Raw genomic sequence first — 14,835 nt, forward strand, 5'->3', positions numbered from 1 at the left:
AGCCTAATTTTTTTTTTTTTTTTTTTTTGTCTCTACACATATTTATTGTCTATACATATACTTATGTAAAGAGTAGGGAAAAAACAGAGTAGAATTACAGATGTTTCTTTTCTACCTACCTATATTTTCTAAATTCTCTACAATTCACATTTATTATTATTTCATAAGTTTTTAACGTAATTTCAAAGAAAAAAAGTATTTATTATGGACCAAAGATTTTAAGTGAGAGAGAAAAATAAAATAAAAGGGCTAATTTAAAATATGCTTTTAGATGGCAACCTATTAGCCTTGATAAAAATTACATATTATAAATTTAGTAGCAATAAATCCACAAAAACAGATTAAAACTGCTTACCAGTAAGGCCTAAAATTGGGTATAAGTCCAATGAAATCTACATGAACCTAAAAGGACAGCTCCCAGCATCTAAAACTCATTAAAGAAATGAAAATAAATAAATAAGAGAAAGAAAAGGGTATACTAACTCTTTGCATTTTTCAATTCAGGAGGTCAAGAGTGAAATCCGACCCCAATATGTCAAGAAAATAGGAATTGTCTACTTCTGTGGCTTGGTATAAATATTTATGGAACTTCATGCTTCATAACCCTCCATGTTCTTACTATTATGTTTTTAGTTCTTAAAAATACAGATGCAGAAGAAAAACCTTGAAAAGGCTCTCTGATTAAAAAATCAATCTAACTAGTCGAGGGGTACAAAGCACCCAGCATGGCTTCCTGACTTCTGCTGGGTGACAACTGCAGCATCAGAGACACGCTACAAAGTAACGCTTCTGCTTCCTCCAGTACCTCCGGAGCCTTCCATTTGGTTTTCTATTAACTCTGATCCTTCTTAGATTTGAATTTGAGCTACAACAGAGTATTTCACTGCACAAGAACAAAAACATGTTACAGTATTATGGTTCTATGAAAGGAAATAAAGGGAATGTCACCTGTGGGTCTCTTGGTAAATTCATTCTGCAGAGCATTCTTTCCTCATAAATCTGGGGTTCAGTATGAATCCATGACACAGGAATGGTGGCATTTTCACTAAACCCAAGAATGTTTTATATGTTAAAGTTCTATCTAAAAACAAGAACTACTAAGGTTTTCCATAAAAAAAAAAAAAAAAAAAAAATCATGCTCCCTCCATACTTTATCAAAATCAAAATGCAATGCTGGCCTCCTTCAACACGCCAAAATATGATGAAACCTTAGATTAAAATGTTGATTAAATCATGATGCTGCTACCAAGATTTTTCTTCCTTTGACATAAATAAAACCTTTTCTGCTGTTTTTAACTGACTGCTGCAACCAAGGACTGAATGTTTCCTTTTGGTATTTATTAAATGAAACACCAAGAACCAGGTGCACCTGCATGCTGTCCCTGCTACTCAGGGAGGTAAAGACAGGAGGATCACTTGAGGCCACAAGTTTGAAGCCAGCCTAGGCCACCTATGAGACCCTGTCTCTTTAAACAAAAACAAAAACCCGAGATGCAACACTACAAATCATAAAACTAAGTGTCTGAAAAGGAAAAAATTACAGTGAACTTTGGCCTCACTTTAGGTATTGAGTGGAGGAAGAGAGAGATGGATGCTACTAAAATCTCTGGTTCTTTCATTGCCATAGCCCAGTTCCCATCCTTCAGCACATCACCACTGGGGTTTTACAATTGCACCCTGTCCTCTCGCTCTGGAAATGCTCTTCAAAGTCCCTGAGTATCTCCAATAATACCTTTTATTAACATTACATCTTCTCCCCAACTATTTCAATATAGTTCACAAAAAAAATCTGATTTAAGATTTTTCTCCCAGAAACTCCATCAACTACCTGCAAATATTCCTCTGATATTAGAAGCTAATTATGTCAGCATTTTACATATAAATCAATCTGAGATCACAGAAGTTGCTGAAGGTCAGAGAGCTACTTAGCTCAGGAAGTATGGGTGAAACCCAAGTCTTCTGATTATCATCTCCAGAATTATTTTTCAATGAAGATGTCATACTTACACATATCTAATGCACTTAAAGGTTCAAGGTTTAATTTCAGCTAATGCTTCATGTTTCAACAGGCAACTCTATAACCAATTCAATAGAAATTTAACAATGCACTGAACAGAGCCAGTCAAAGCTTCATCATATTCAAAGCAAAAGCTACTCTGGACTTTACAGAGCAAACTCAATGTGGCAAATTAGTAAGACGGGGGTCAGGGAGAGACCCCAGGAAACTATAAAGATTTTTGAAATGCAATTTGCTTACTTGTACTTCATTTCCACATTCTCTTTGTAATTCCCAAAATTCTCTTTAGAAAGGTTTCCAATTAAGAATATTTAACATCTCTATACCATCATTTAAAAATCAAAAACCTCTACAACAGTTCCATTTGTGTGTCAAGTCTGCCATCTTCTGCTGATAAATGGAATTACAGCTGTTGACAAAACCAATTTACAAATCCTAACTTACACTCCTTTGATTTTAATTTTTACCTACTTACATTGGGACCTATGTTCATCAAACCTTTCTCCCTTATAAGACTCTTTCTAATCACACAAATAAGTTCAATCATTGTAGGTATTAGTCTTCCCTCGCCTGACAAGACTGCTGTCGCGGATAATCCAGACTACGCAGGGAAGTCTTCTCAATGAAAATAACTCTACCAACACTTAGCCCGTGTCTAAAATTTGTTCACAGAATTTTACACAACCCAAAAGATAAGCCTTAAATGGCTTTTTTGCTTTTGTACTTTTCCATAACAGAAATGAGCCATGATTTCACAGGAGGTGACAAACGCCCCATGGATGGATTTATAGATTCCCACCAATACAAAAATCTGAACGTGGAGGAGGTGGCAATGGTGACTGTATTTGCTTCCTACTGTTGCTCTAACAAATCACCACACATTTAGTGGCTTAAAACACAAGCTTATTGTCTGTAATTCTGAAGGTATGAATTCCAAAATGGGTCTTCCTGAGCTAAGATCGAGATATGTCAGTCAGGCAGTATGCCTTCTGGAAGCTGCAAGGGAGCGTCGGCTTCCTGACTTCTTGGGCTCCCCTGTACTCCTTGATTTGTGGCCCCTCGCTCTATCTTTGGACCAGTCGTATAGCGTCTTCAGCTCTCTGACCCCCGCTCCCCTCTCCTAAGGACCCCAGTGATTAGACTGGGTCCACCTGGATAATCCAGAAAACTCTTTCCACTTCTCTTTTTTTTTTTTTTTTGAGACGGAGTCTCGCTCTGTCACCCAGGCTGGAATGCAGTGGCCGGATCTCAGCTCACTGCAAGCTCCGCCTCCCAGGTTCACGCCATTCTCCTGCCTCAGCCTCCTGAGTAGCTGGGACTATAGGTGCCCACCACCACGCCTGGCTAATTTTTTTGTGTGTGTGTTTTTTTTTTTTTAGTAGAGACGGGGTTTCACCGTGTTGGCCAGGATGGTCTCAATCTCCTGACCTAATGATCCACTCGCCTCAGCCTCCCAAAGTGCTAGGATTACAGGCCACCATGCCCGGCCCCTACCTCAACATTCTTAACTGTATCTGCCAAATCTCTTTCTCATGTATGGAAACACGTTCACAGATTTGGGGACCAGGACATATTTATTGGGCAGGGGGGCATTATTTTGCCTACCACAGTAACCAATGGCAAATTTTGGAACCTAATGTTTTAAGAAACCAGGGATGCGAATCCTTACTGCACAAGTAGTATACTTATCGCTACTTCTGCCATTTTTTAAATACTACACGAAAAAGAAAACAGAGGTGCTCCTTGAAGTACACACAGAGGTATTTATCTAATTACTTATTCTGCAATGGCGTTTTATTGTTAGCTGGGAATAATAATAGCTGGGAAACTAGGAGCACATCACTAAACTTCTTTGAATTTCAATTTTCTCTTCTTCTGAATTGATATCCTTCCCAAAACCAGGAAATTCTAAAAACGTGCCACATTCAGCAACTTGTGTGAAATGGGGCTAGACCCAATGTTTATTCAACATTTAGTGTGTCAGATGCTAGGCTGGACACTTTGTAAGTGCTGTATAATTTCATCCTTGTAAGAACTGTGACTGGGATGGCATTAATCCTATTTTTCCAAGATGAGGAAAACAGCATTTCAGTGAAAGCAAGTAAATAGCCTACAGACAAATACGTGGACAAGTCACAAATCTGACCCTGATCTGTGTAACTTGACGGCCCATGTTCCATACCATGCTACCTCCCTACAGACATCCTCAAATACTCCCTAGTTATTTAACAGATGGATCCAACTAACTTATATGCTCCTCAAAAACAGGGATCAAATTTCTTATCTGGTGTCTCTTAGCACCTATTAATAGTATTAGATATACAACAGGCACTCAAATATTGAAAAGCACACAATCACAAACCAAAGCAAATAAGTGACAGGGGCATTTAGCTCAAGAATCCTCATCTCAACAAGGCAATATTTTAGGAAATAAAGGTTTGTCGGTCGGGCGCGGTGGCTCAAGCCTGTAATCCCAGCACTTTGGGAGGCCAAGACGGGCAGATCACGAGGTCAGGAGATCGAGACCATCCTGGCTAACATAGTGAAACCCCGTCTCTACTAAAATACAAAAACTTAGCCGGGCGAGGTGGCAGGCGCCTGTAGTCCCAGCTACTCGGGAGGCTGGGGCAGGAGAATGGCGTGAACCCGGGAGGCGGAGCTTGCAGTGAGCTGAGATTCGGCCACTGCACTCCAGCCCGGGTGACAGAGCGAGATTCTGTCTCAAAAAAAAAAAAGGGTTTGTCACTGACAAGAGTTCAGGCTTGCTTGGAAGTGGCTAATCCTAACCTCCTTTGGTATTTTGGTCCTTTGAGAGCAGTATTCAGTTTTTCCATTTACAATGTAGTGGCAATAACTGACCAAGTTTCACTCCTGTGGCTCAGAAGCATTTCTTCAAGTGCATCATCCTGTATGAAAATCATATTGTGTCTATAAAGCTCAACTTAATTGTGTTCTATAAACTGATGCAGATCTTAAATAAAAAGTTAACAGAGTTTCCCTTCCCTTTTGTCCACTAACTAAATAAAACAATCAATGAAATACTCTCTCCCAGATCATGAATCAATATCATCTGAACTAACACTGCATACTATATTAGAAAAAGAAAATCCATACAACAGAAAACAATCTGAAATATGTTAGAAAAGGAAGTCATCGAGAAACTGGGGGTGGAGACATAGATGGGGTACGATGTTCCTTTCTAAAGGCCTCCCTGATAAATCTCTTCAGCACATTCAATAGATGAATAACTACAAGCAAGGTCATCACCACACACAGATAATGCCAAGCCAGGGCAAGCCCTGACCCTCCCCTGTCCTGACCGTCTCTCTCTTTCGTCTTCTTCCCCTCTCTGTGTGTGAGCTCAGCGTCAGATGGCTGGGCCCACTGACAAGATGGGGCATGCTTATTCAACTTAGCTCGGCAGATTCCATTGGAGAATTCAAGCAGGTGCACAACACACAGAGACACAACAAACTAAAAGGAAAGCAGGATGAAAAACGCACGGAAGGATGTCGCTGGAAGGGCTCCTGAAAGAATGATCATCTTTCCGCCAGCCCTACCTCTTTAACACCTCTTGAATTCACTCTCTCCCTCTGCATCCCTCTGCCCAGGCTGTGGTTCTCTCCTGGGGATTCCTTTAATAGCCCCTTATCTCCACAAAGCTGCCAGGGGACTCTCCTAAAATTACAAGTCTGATCAAAAGATAAAAGCCCCAATCCTTACTATAGCAGGCAAGGCCCTATAGCTCTCAGCCCCTGCTTCACCTCAGGGTGACCCCATCACACTGTGCTCTAACTATATGGAACTTAAAACTACCTAACAAGGGCTTTTCAGAACTCCAATACTCCTCCTTGCACCCACCCACCCACCTAACAAACTATCCTATTCTAAATGCAAGATAATAAAGTTGTACTATAACTGAGACTCCTGCTGAATGAGTAGATTTTTGCTGCCCTGCCACAAAAACAAAACAAAAAGAGTAATTATGTGACATGATGGATATGTTGATGTCACTGCGGCAACTATTTTATCTATATGTATCCCACATCGTGTTGTATACCTTAAATAGATACACAATTTTTTTAATGAATTAAACGCAGCTTAAAGGCTGGCTATTCTGTGACGTTTTTTCTGAATTAATACCCATCCATCTACCCCAATCCAGAGAAAACCAACCACTCCTTCCCTTCAGCCTCTCACTCTACCTTGTACAGATGCTCAATTTATGACAGGGTTATATCCCAATAAACCCATCCTAAGTTGAAAACATTTCAAGTTGAAATTGCATGTGATACCCCTAACCTATGGAATATCATTGCTTTAGCCTCACCTCCCTAAAACTTGCTCAGAATACTTACACCAGCGCAGCTGACTGGGACGTGCACCGTCCAGCACTGCCAGAGAGCATCTCATCACCTATTACCACTTATCGCTAGCCCAGGAAAAGATCAAAATGCAAAATCTGAAATACAGTTTCTACTGAATGCATCTCATTCTTGCACCATCGTAAAGTCATTTAAGTAGAACCATCGTAAGTCAGGGACCAACTATAGTTCCTTTTCTTAAAATGCCTGTAACACTTTAGTGCACTTACATATCCATCTCCGTTTCTAGACAGCAAGCCTCTAAAACGCGGTATCTTATCCTGTCATTTCATCCCCAATGCCTGGAACATATTAGGGACTTCAGATCTACATTCACACCACTAGGTAAGGACAATAAAAGTGGTGAAGGAATCTAGGATGAGCAGAACAAAAGCAACCTATTACAAAAAGGAACCAAAGACGTACAAATGAGGAAATAATACAAAATAAAAGGAGTCTGGAAAACAAGTTGTTTTTTATACTGTTGAGATAATTTTTCATGTAATTCTGATGGTTTAGGGTTGCTAAGAAGGAATTTAAAAGTCTGCCTGCCTTATGTATTTAGTGCCCTGAAGGAAGACTCCCAGACACACTGAAAAAAGCAACAGACAGGAAAACAGGGTGAAAGGTCCCCATAATACATGGATGTGCTTAGATACATCAAACAAAAAAAGTGTTTGAGTGCACTCAGGTATCTGACAGTTCTATTTCAGCTTCTGTGTTTCCTGGTAGTAGTTATACACTCATACCTTCATTCATCTTTATATACAAGCAATTACCATCGTCAGCTACACTTCACTGCGGCCCAGGGCAGCCATGTTATCTTCCACTCCACCTATCCCCCATGACTCAATTATACAACTGTACAGAGATGTGGCAAAATATTCCAATTGCAAGTGAGAGATAATCTGTATTGACTGATGAATATTTCAAAAGCATGATTAATTCAAAAGATAAAACACATTTCAAAAGTTGTCAACCTTTCTTCTATTATCTTGCTCAGTGGTTCTTCTTAGAAAAGGCCAGTGAAGATCATGAAAAACACTACATACTCATTTTTAAAACATGATATTAAGTACATAAACAAAACAGATTAAACTCCCACTAGAGAAAAACTCAGTAACATGTGCACCATGCTCTGGAGCTGACAAACACCACACAGCATCTACGCATCCCATCCTTTAACCAGTGGGAAAGCTGAATAAAAACATGTTTGCCCCATATGCTGATACCAAACAAGACCCTGGAATGGACTGTGGTACAAAGGGGGTCCAATGGCCTTGTCAGTTACTAAAGGAGCTAAACCGCACAAGTTGCCTTCACCTACGAGGCTCTATGACAGCATGGGCCTTCAAGAAAATCTCAGTGAGGTTCCAACTCATTCTAACTCCAGTTAAACCCAAATCTACATGTCTGAGTTCACTGTCACACTCAAAAATAACCAGTTTATTAAACTAGCCTTTTTAGGTCTAAAATATGTCATTTTAAGGAGAACAGAAAGAATAACACATTTGATCTACAAGTGGTAACACCACACCCAGTGTCATGCACCTACTAAAATATTATGTAGGGAACTACTGAGCCAATTCAGTAAAAATATTTACTACTGGGGTATAAGTTCAGACGTTTTATGTGCCTAGATCAGTGGCATTTAAATATTGGTGAGTTGCACAATTATCTAGAAATTGTGATTAAAATACAGGAACCCTGGTGTCATCTCCAAAAATCCCTATTTGTAACTAGCTACCTACGCAACTGATGGTGAAGTACGGCCTAATGCTCGTCGGGCCTTCTTGGGGAAGTACTGTTAGAAGCTGTCAGAAAAACATTTACAAAACATGATATCATTTATTTCCTAGCTTTCTCAATCCCAAGTCAGAACAGGACTGTAAAGGACACTTGAAAAGGACACTCTACCAGCATGTAAGTGTATGAGGACATGTACATGTCACCTATGCACACATATTACATTCACAGTGTTGCTGCTTTCAAGGGTGAAGAAATTTCAACGTTTTTTTCATTTCTGACAATATGAAGACAGACAAAAGTAGGATAAGATACAACAAAAGTCAAATCTTCGAACCTTTCAAGAAAAGAAAATCATTACCACTAGAACGTTATAGCATATGTAGCGTTAAAGTAAACCTGCCCCAACCTTTGATCTAATTACAGATTCTACTTCCCAAAGGGCCTTTTCTGTGTGTGATGAAAACTGAGCTGTAAAATTATTGAGGTAGGGATTTAGAGATTTGGCACAGCAATCTTCCTAATAAAAACGGCACAAGTGAGACCCCTCTTGCTATTGTTACATGTTAAATCTTATTTGATTGATTTTACTGTATTCCAAATTGCAAACACAAGGTAGAAGGTTGTAATTATAATTTTATTGATTCATCATTAAGTTTTAATCAAGCTGTTGCTACAGGGAATGGTTATTATTTTGGCAGTGCTCTTTTGTTTCTAAGTTTCTTTAATAGTTGCTACAAGAAAGTAACTGTGGCTATATTCAATACAAACAAAATGTTATTGTTTCTAAGGAATCTAACATAATAATCTTCTATCAAAGCAAATGTGTTACAGAATGATTGCACTAAAGTATTTCTTATAATCTCTATCTAGCTTACTATGCCTTTCTGACCATTGACAGCTATAAATGTTTTCTATTCCTATTTATTTTTATTTTACAAACGAAAATTTATCTCCTCTACATTCACCTGTTGGTTTCTCTTAATCTCAGCAACCACACTTGCATGAATCTGAAATCCAAAGTTTATCTTCTATGAGACTAAAACAAGTTATTTAAAAAAGGAATATGTATATAAGCATTTATTGAGAAAATCGATACTGAATGGCTTCAGGAAGTTTTTTTTGTTTTTTTTTTTTTAAGTTCAAAGATTATTAGAGCATCAGAACCAACATTTCCACGAACTTCATAAATTTGGCAAACTTCTCAGCATACTAAACCGTAACTGAATTTAAAGTCCATTTAAGGTCAATATTGGCAGGGTGCAGTGGCTCGTGTCTGGATTACAGTACTTTAGAAGGCCACAGAAGAATTGCTTGAAGCCAGGAGTTCAAGACTAGCCTGGGCAACACAGTAAGGTCCCATCTTTACAAAACTGTTTTAAAAAATTAGCCAGGCATAGTGGCACTTGCCTACAGTCCCAGCTACTCAGGAGGCTAAAGTGAGGATCATGTGAGCCCAGAAGTTACAGGCTACAGAAGCTATGATCACATCACCGCATTCCAGCCTGGGTGACAGAGTGAGACCCTGTCATTCATTCATTTGTAAGAGTGTGTGTGTGTGTGTGTGTGTGTACGTGCATATATATATACACACACACATATGTATATATACTTATATTTTTATTTAAATAGTCAACATCAAGAAGTATTTCATGTGGAAAGTCCTCAATCTATGTACCCACTGCTGACCAACTGTACTTTTAAGATTCTCTAGGGGCCAGGCCCGGTGGCTCACGCCTGTAATCTCAGTACTTTGGGAGGCCTAGGCGGGCGGATCACGAGGTCAGGAGATCGAGACCACCCTGGCTAACACAGTGAAACTCTGTCTCTACTAAAAATACAAAAAATTAGCCGGCCATGGTGGCAGGCGCCTGTAGTTCCAGCTACTCGGGACGCTGAGGCAGGAGAATGGCACGAACCCAGGAGGTGGAGCTTGAAGTGAGCCGAGATGGCGCCACTGCACTCCAGCCTGGGTGACAGAGCGAGACTCCATCTCAAACCAAAAAAAAAAAAAAAGATTCTCTAGGAATTGCCAGGCCTAGTGGCACACACCTGTAGTCTCAGCTACTGAGGATCCCTTGAGGCCAAGAGTCTGAAGCCAACATGGGCAAATTACCAACAGCCCAGCTCCATAGAAACTATAAACAGGTGTTTGATATTTGGCCTTACCAGCTCAGGGACCACAGAACCCCCAAGAGACACAGTGCAGGTACAATGTCTTCATCTGTTGTATCTCCAGACTCATGGATACTTGTTTCCTAATTCTAAAATCTATCTACCCCACCTCTCAAGCCTAACAGTCCACATATCAAATGTTATGACATAATATTTGGAAATCTTAGAAACAAGAGGCTCCAATTTTTTAAGATATTAGTTACAGATACTAGGAGCATTAGAATATACAAGACTTTCTACAAACAAAAAGATGTATGATTAACATGAGAAATCTAATAGCTACTATTTGCCCTACCTATTATATCACTTTCTATTTTCTTAGAAAGTTTACAAACTGAAGCAAGCCTGCCCTTCAACATGGCAAACTAGCTTTCAGGCAAGATGGCCCCAGGTGAAATGAAGTGGCCAGGTTCTTTTTTTGTTGCTTGCTCTCAACAACGTATCAATAAATTTAAGTATATATACTCCAAACTAACTGCCTGTAATAAGACTGTGTGTCAGGACATAATCACCAAAAATAATTTTAAAGAAATGAAGTACTAACAGATGCTATAACACGGATGAACCTGGAAAACACTACAGTAGCTGAAAAAAGTCAGTAACAAAAGATCACATATCATAGGATTCCATTTATACCAATGTCCAAAACAGGCAAATTCATAGAGACAGAAAGCATACCAGTGGTTGCCTAGGTGTGGGGAAGGTTGGGGTGAAATGGGGATTATGACTGCAATGGGTAAGGGCCTCCTTTGGGGAGTGATGAATGTTTTAAAATGGACGCTGGCAATGCTTGTACAACTCTGTGAATATGGTGTAAACCACTGAATTGTACACTTTAAATGGGTGAACTGCATAGTATGTGAACTATATCTCAATAAAGCTGGTTTCTTTAAAAAAAAACTTCTTTAATTTTTACTTTTCTGTTAACTCTCTGTTCCATATCCCCAATTCACTATATTCTTAAGCAAGGAATATTAGGTTACTAAGCAGTTTGTAGATTCTTGTTCAAACTTCCTAAAGAAAAAAAGTACATCAAAAACAAATTCACAATATAATACAATTTTTTAATGTAAATGTTATAAAGGTTAATTCATTTCCCAAGTTTCCTATGTAAACATATGCCATTACTTTTCTAATTACAAAGAAAAGTGTGATTTGATAAAAGGCTTACAAACTTAAGACCTTTTTCTTCACTGTGTTGTCCATTTCTGTTATGCCCATCACAAGACTGGCGATTTAATAAGACTGCATGAATACCAGGCTGTGCGATTTGAAAATAGTGTAACAAGCAACAGACAAGGCTGTCCCTCAGCATTGTGCAGAAGGGGTAGGGAGAAAGTAAGTTAATGAGGGGAATGAAGAAACTTTTATTTGTATTATACATTTCTCCTCTGCATTCGTTTTGAGTTTTTTTTTTTTTCTTTAATCATAACTGTGTTTATGATTTTGGTTTAAAATATCACTTTTGACCAGGCACAGTGGGTCATGCTTATCACCCCAGTACTTTGGAAGGCTGAGTCAGGAGGACTATATGAGGCCAGGAGTTTGACACCAATCTGGAAAATATAATGAGACCCCCATCTCTTTGAAAATAAAAACAAAAATAAATATCACTTACACTTACCACTCACAGTATTGTGTTCTACTTTGACTGAAATTATTTACAAAAGAAAGTTTGTTTTTTAAACACATGGTAGGAACAGACTGCCTATTTTTTGTCATTGTTTCCAATTTTACTTCATTATAATGATACAACTAATGATCTGTAATGACACTGTCTCTGCAGTATTCACTAAAACTGGCCCTGTGAGCTATTGTTATTTTTATTAAGTTCCAGTTATGCTTGAAGAAGTCTATCTTCTTTATTTGCTGGGTGCAAAGTTTAACATATTATCAACAGACCAATCTCGCCATTGTGTTGTTCAAATCTTCTATGGCCTTAGTAAGTTTATGCCTGCTTTGAGAGAGAGATGTGACTATCTCCAACTAAGACTATGGTTTTGTTCATTTCTCCGTAAAATTCTGTCAGTTTTTGCTTTATATGTTTTGAGACTATGTTATTCAGTGCATGTCCAGGCTTGTTATATTTCCTGAAAGAACTGTTCCTGTATCATTATGCACTGGTCTCTTCGTTTTTTGCCTTATGTATTTTTTCCTAATATTAATATTATTCCACAAACTCTTTTCCAATTAGTATTTCTCTATCAGTTAAGGTTTCATCACAGAAGCAAAACCACTATGAGTGATAAGGATAAGGATTATAGAGATTTGACCAGCAATTATGGGAGCTAATTAAGCAGTTTGTATAGGGCTGCTGCTTCTGCATCTAGTGTTGGGATAGATATCAAAGGGCAGGCAACAGGAAAGGAAAGATGGATGTGAAGTGGAGGAAGAACAAGGACAGACTGGAAGTCACATTTATTTCTCACCAACCTATGAGAGAGAACTTGCAGTATAAGCTGGCACCCTTCATTACAGAGCCCACAAATCTAACATAGAATTTGGATAAGCTGATGGAGAAGAACCAGAGGGAGCTGGAGAAGCTGGAAGTCAAATGCCAACATGGTGATACAGCAAAGTCAGGTGTGTAAGCTGCAACATTGCCTGACCATATACCAACCTTCTGGGCATAAATACAGCTCTTCACTTCTACCTTACAAAGAACACGCAAATTTCTCTTATGGCTGACCCAAACTGAAAGAAACTACTTTGGAAAGGAAATTCTCGGAGAAGTAGTTCCAGCTCAGTTGTGTGCTGACACAATACAAAGCTGTCACAATTTGAATGGATATTTTCTTCCACTCTTTTGTCTTTTTTCCATTAATTATGTTTTAGATCTGTCTCTTGTAAATTACACATAACTAGAATTCTTCTTCTGTCCTACATCAGGCTCTATCTTTTAGTTGTCAGGCTCTATCTTCTAACTGTCATATTTAATCCATTTACATTTATTGGCATTTATAGCTTTCATAATTTAAAAATAATTTTTTAAAAAATGAAATAAATATGTACTGAAAATATATGCATCATGTGCATTTCTGAAGTATTTTATACACAAAACTTGTTACTTACCACTTCTCCAGCAGAGGCAGCCAACATATGTTTCATAGGTGTCAAATATGAAGATGAATCAGTATGCAAAAACCACTTCACATATTCATAGGTGATAAAAAATGCAGCAGCTGAAATTTAAAACAAGCCAGTCTTTCACAAAGTTTAAACATATATTCAAACTGTTAAGAAACATGTTTCTCAAAAGGTATGACAATAATTATTAAATTATGAGATAACAGAAAAGGTGATAAGGACGTATTTTTTTTCCTACCCTCACTCTTTTGGAATTTACTGAGGTCATGTGATATGCCTGATCTTAGACTTACAGAAATGCAGAAAATATAATGCTTACCCTGAGGGAGCATAAGAGCTAATCTAGCACTTACCATGTTGTGCTGACAAATTACTTAAACATTTTTAAAGTCAACTTTAGAAAAGGATACGAATTTCTGTGATCCAAAATATCATTATGTATGGCCATAAAACAATCAACTACATTATGAATAAATAGGTTAAAATTGCAAACATACTTTAACTTGAAAGAAAATGTCTACTCTATAATAATGTTTTATTGCTGGTTACTCAAAATAATCATGGCTATTTTTTACTGCATGAATTCACCTTCACATCAAGAAAACAATCAACCATTTAATTAAAACTGGAAATCAAAATCTCTAAAAAGCTACCCCTATCACCATAAACTAATCGCAGCTGCACATGAGGGCTTTAAAACTTTCTATGTACTGTTAATCAAAAAATGTTTATCAGTTGGATAAAAGATAAGGTACAAGAGATAAAGGAATGACAAATTCATCTTCTGAAGGACATTTGAACATGTCACAAAGTCTGAAACACTGAGGAAAACAGCCTGATAAGTGAAAATCAGTTCTCCAAAGTCAACAAAAGCTTGTAAAGGATCTTCACATGCTAACAAATATACACTAGGCTAAAAGAAGAGGCACTCTGTCCACGAATGAATAATAACCAGTTCAGGCAGTTTTACGTGGTTAACACATGTCTATTCCCATTTGTGTTTCTTCATACGATTTTTCCCACTTCAGCCCACTCACTAAATGTGGAGCTATAATACCTCTAATTGCATTCAGCTGTTAAGTTCTGCCACTCTACCTCCTACCCTCCTAATCCCCAAGAAAAGGGAGAAAGACAGTGGTAAAACTTCCTCCATTTCATGGTTAACCACCTCAACTTCATCTGACTTTATGGCTTCTTTTGTGATCTACAAGGTTCTTTAAGAATATAAGTTCCAAACCTCCCTCCAACCTCCAGGTGGCATCCAAGAAGGCCTCTACTAACTGGAAATGTCAGTACAGTCAGGTTCCAAGTTGGGAGCTGAACAAGTTAAAGCAAAGAAGAGGGGCTGGGTTATCTGATGCCTATAGTTTCTTCTGGCTCTTAACAAACAAACAACAACAACAAAATAAAAAAAAAAAAAAACAACTATGCTTTCTCTACATTCCC

General features: G+C 38.2%; 1 protein-coding gene across 5 annotated transcripts in view; it reads right to left on the bottom strand.

Moving 5' to 3' along the window:
* Nucleotides 1–14,835, bottom strand: part of SLC25A26 (solute carrier family 25 member 26) — a 167,847-nt gene that overhangs the window by 125,108 nt on the left and 27,904 nt on the right. For all 5 annotated transcript variants that reach the window (XM_025375303.1, XM_025375302.1, XM_025375306.1 and 2 more), the window contains one exon: nucleotides 13,375–13,484. In XM_025375303.1, the coding sequence (XP_025231088.1) occupies nucleotides 13,375–13,410 (36 nt within the window). In that variant the 5' untranslated portion in view covers nucleotides 13,411–13,484. The remainder of the gene's footprint in view (nucleotides 1–13,374; nucleotides 13,485–14,835) is intronic.

Source organism: Theropithecus gelada, chromosome 2 (assembly GCF_003255815.1).
Source record: "Theropithecus gelada isolate Dixy chromosome 2, Tgel_1.0, whole genome shotgun sequence".
NCBI classification, from domain to species: Eukaryota; Metazoa; Chordata; class Mammalia; order Primates; family Cercopithecidae; genus Theropithecus; species Theropithecus gelada.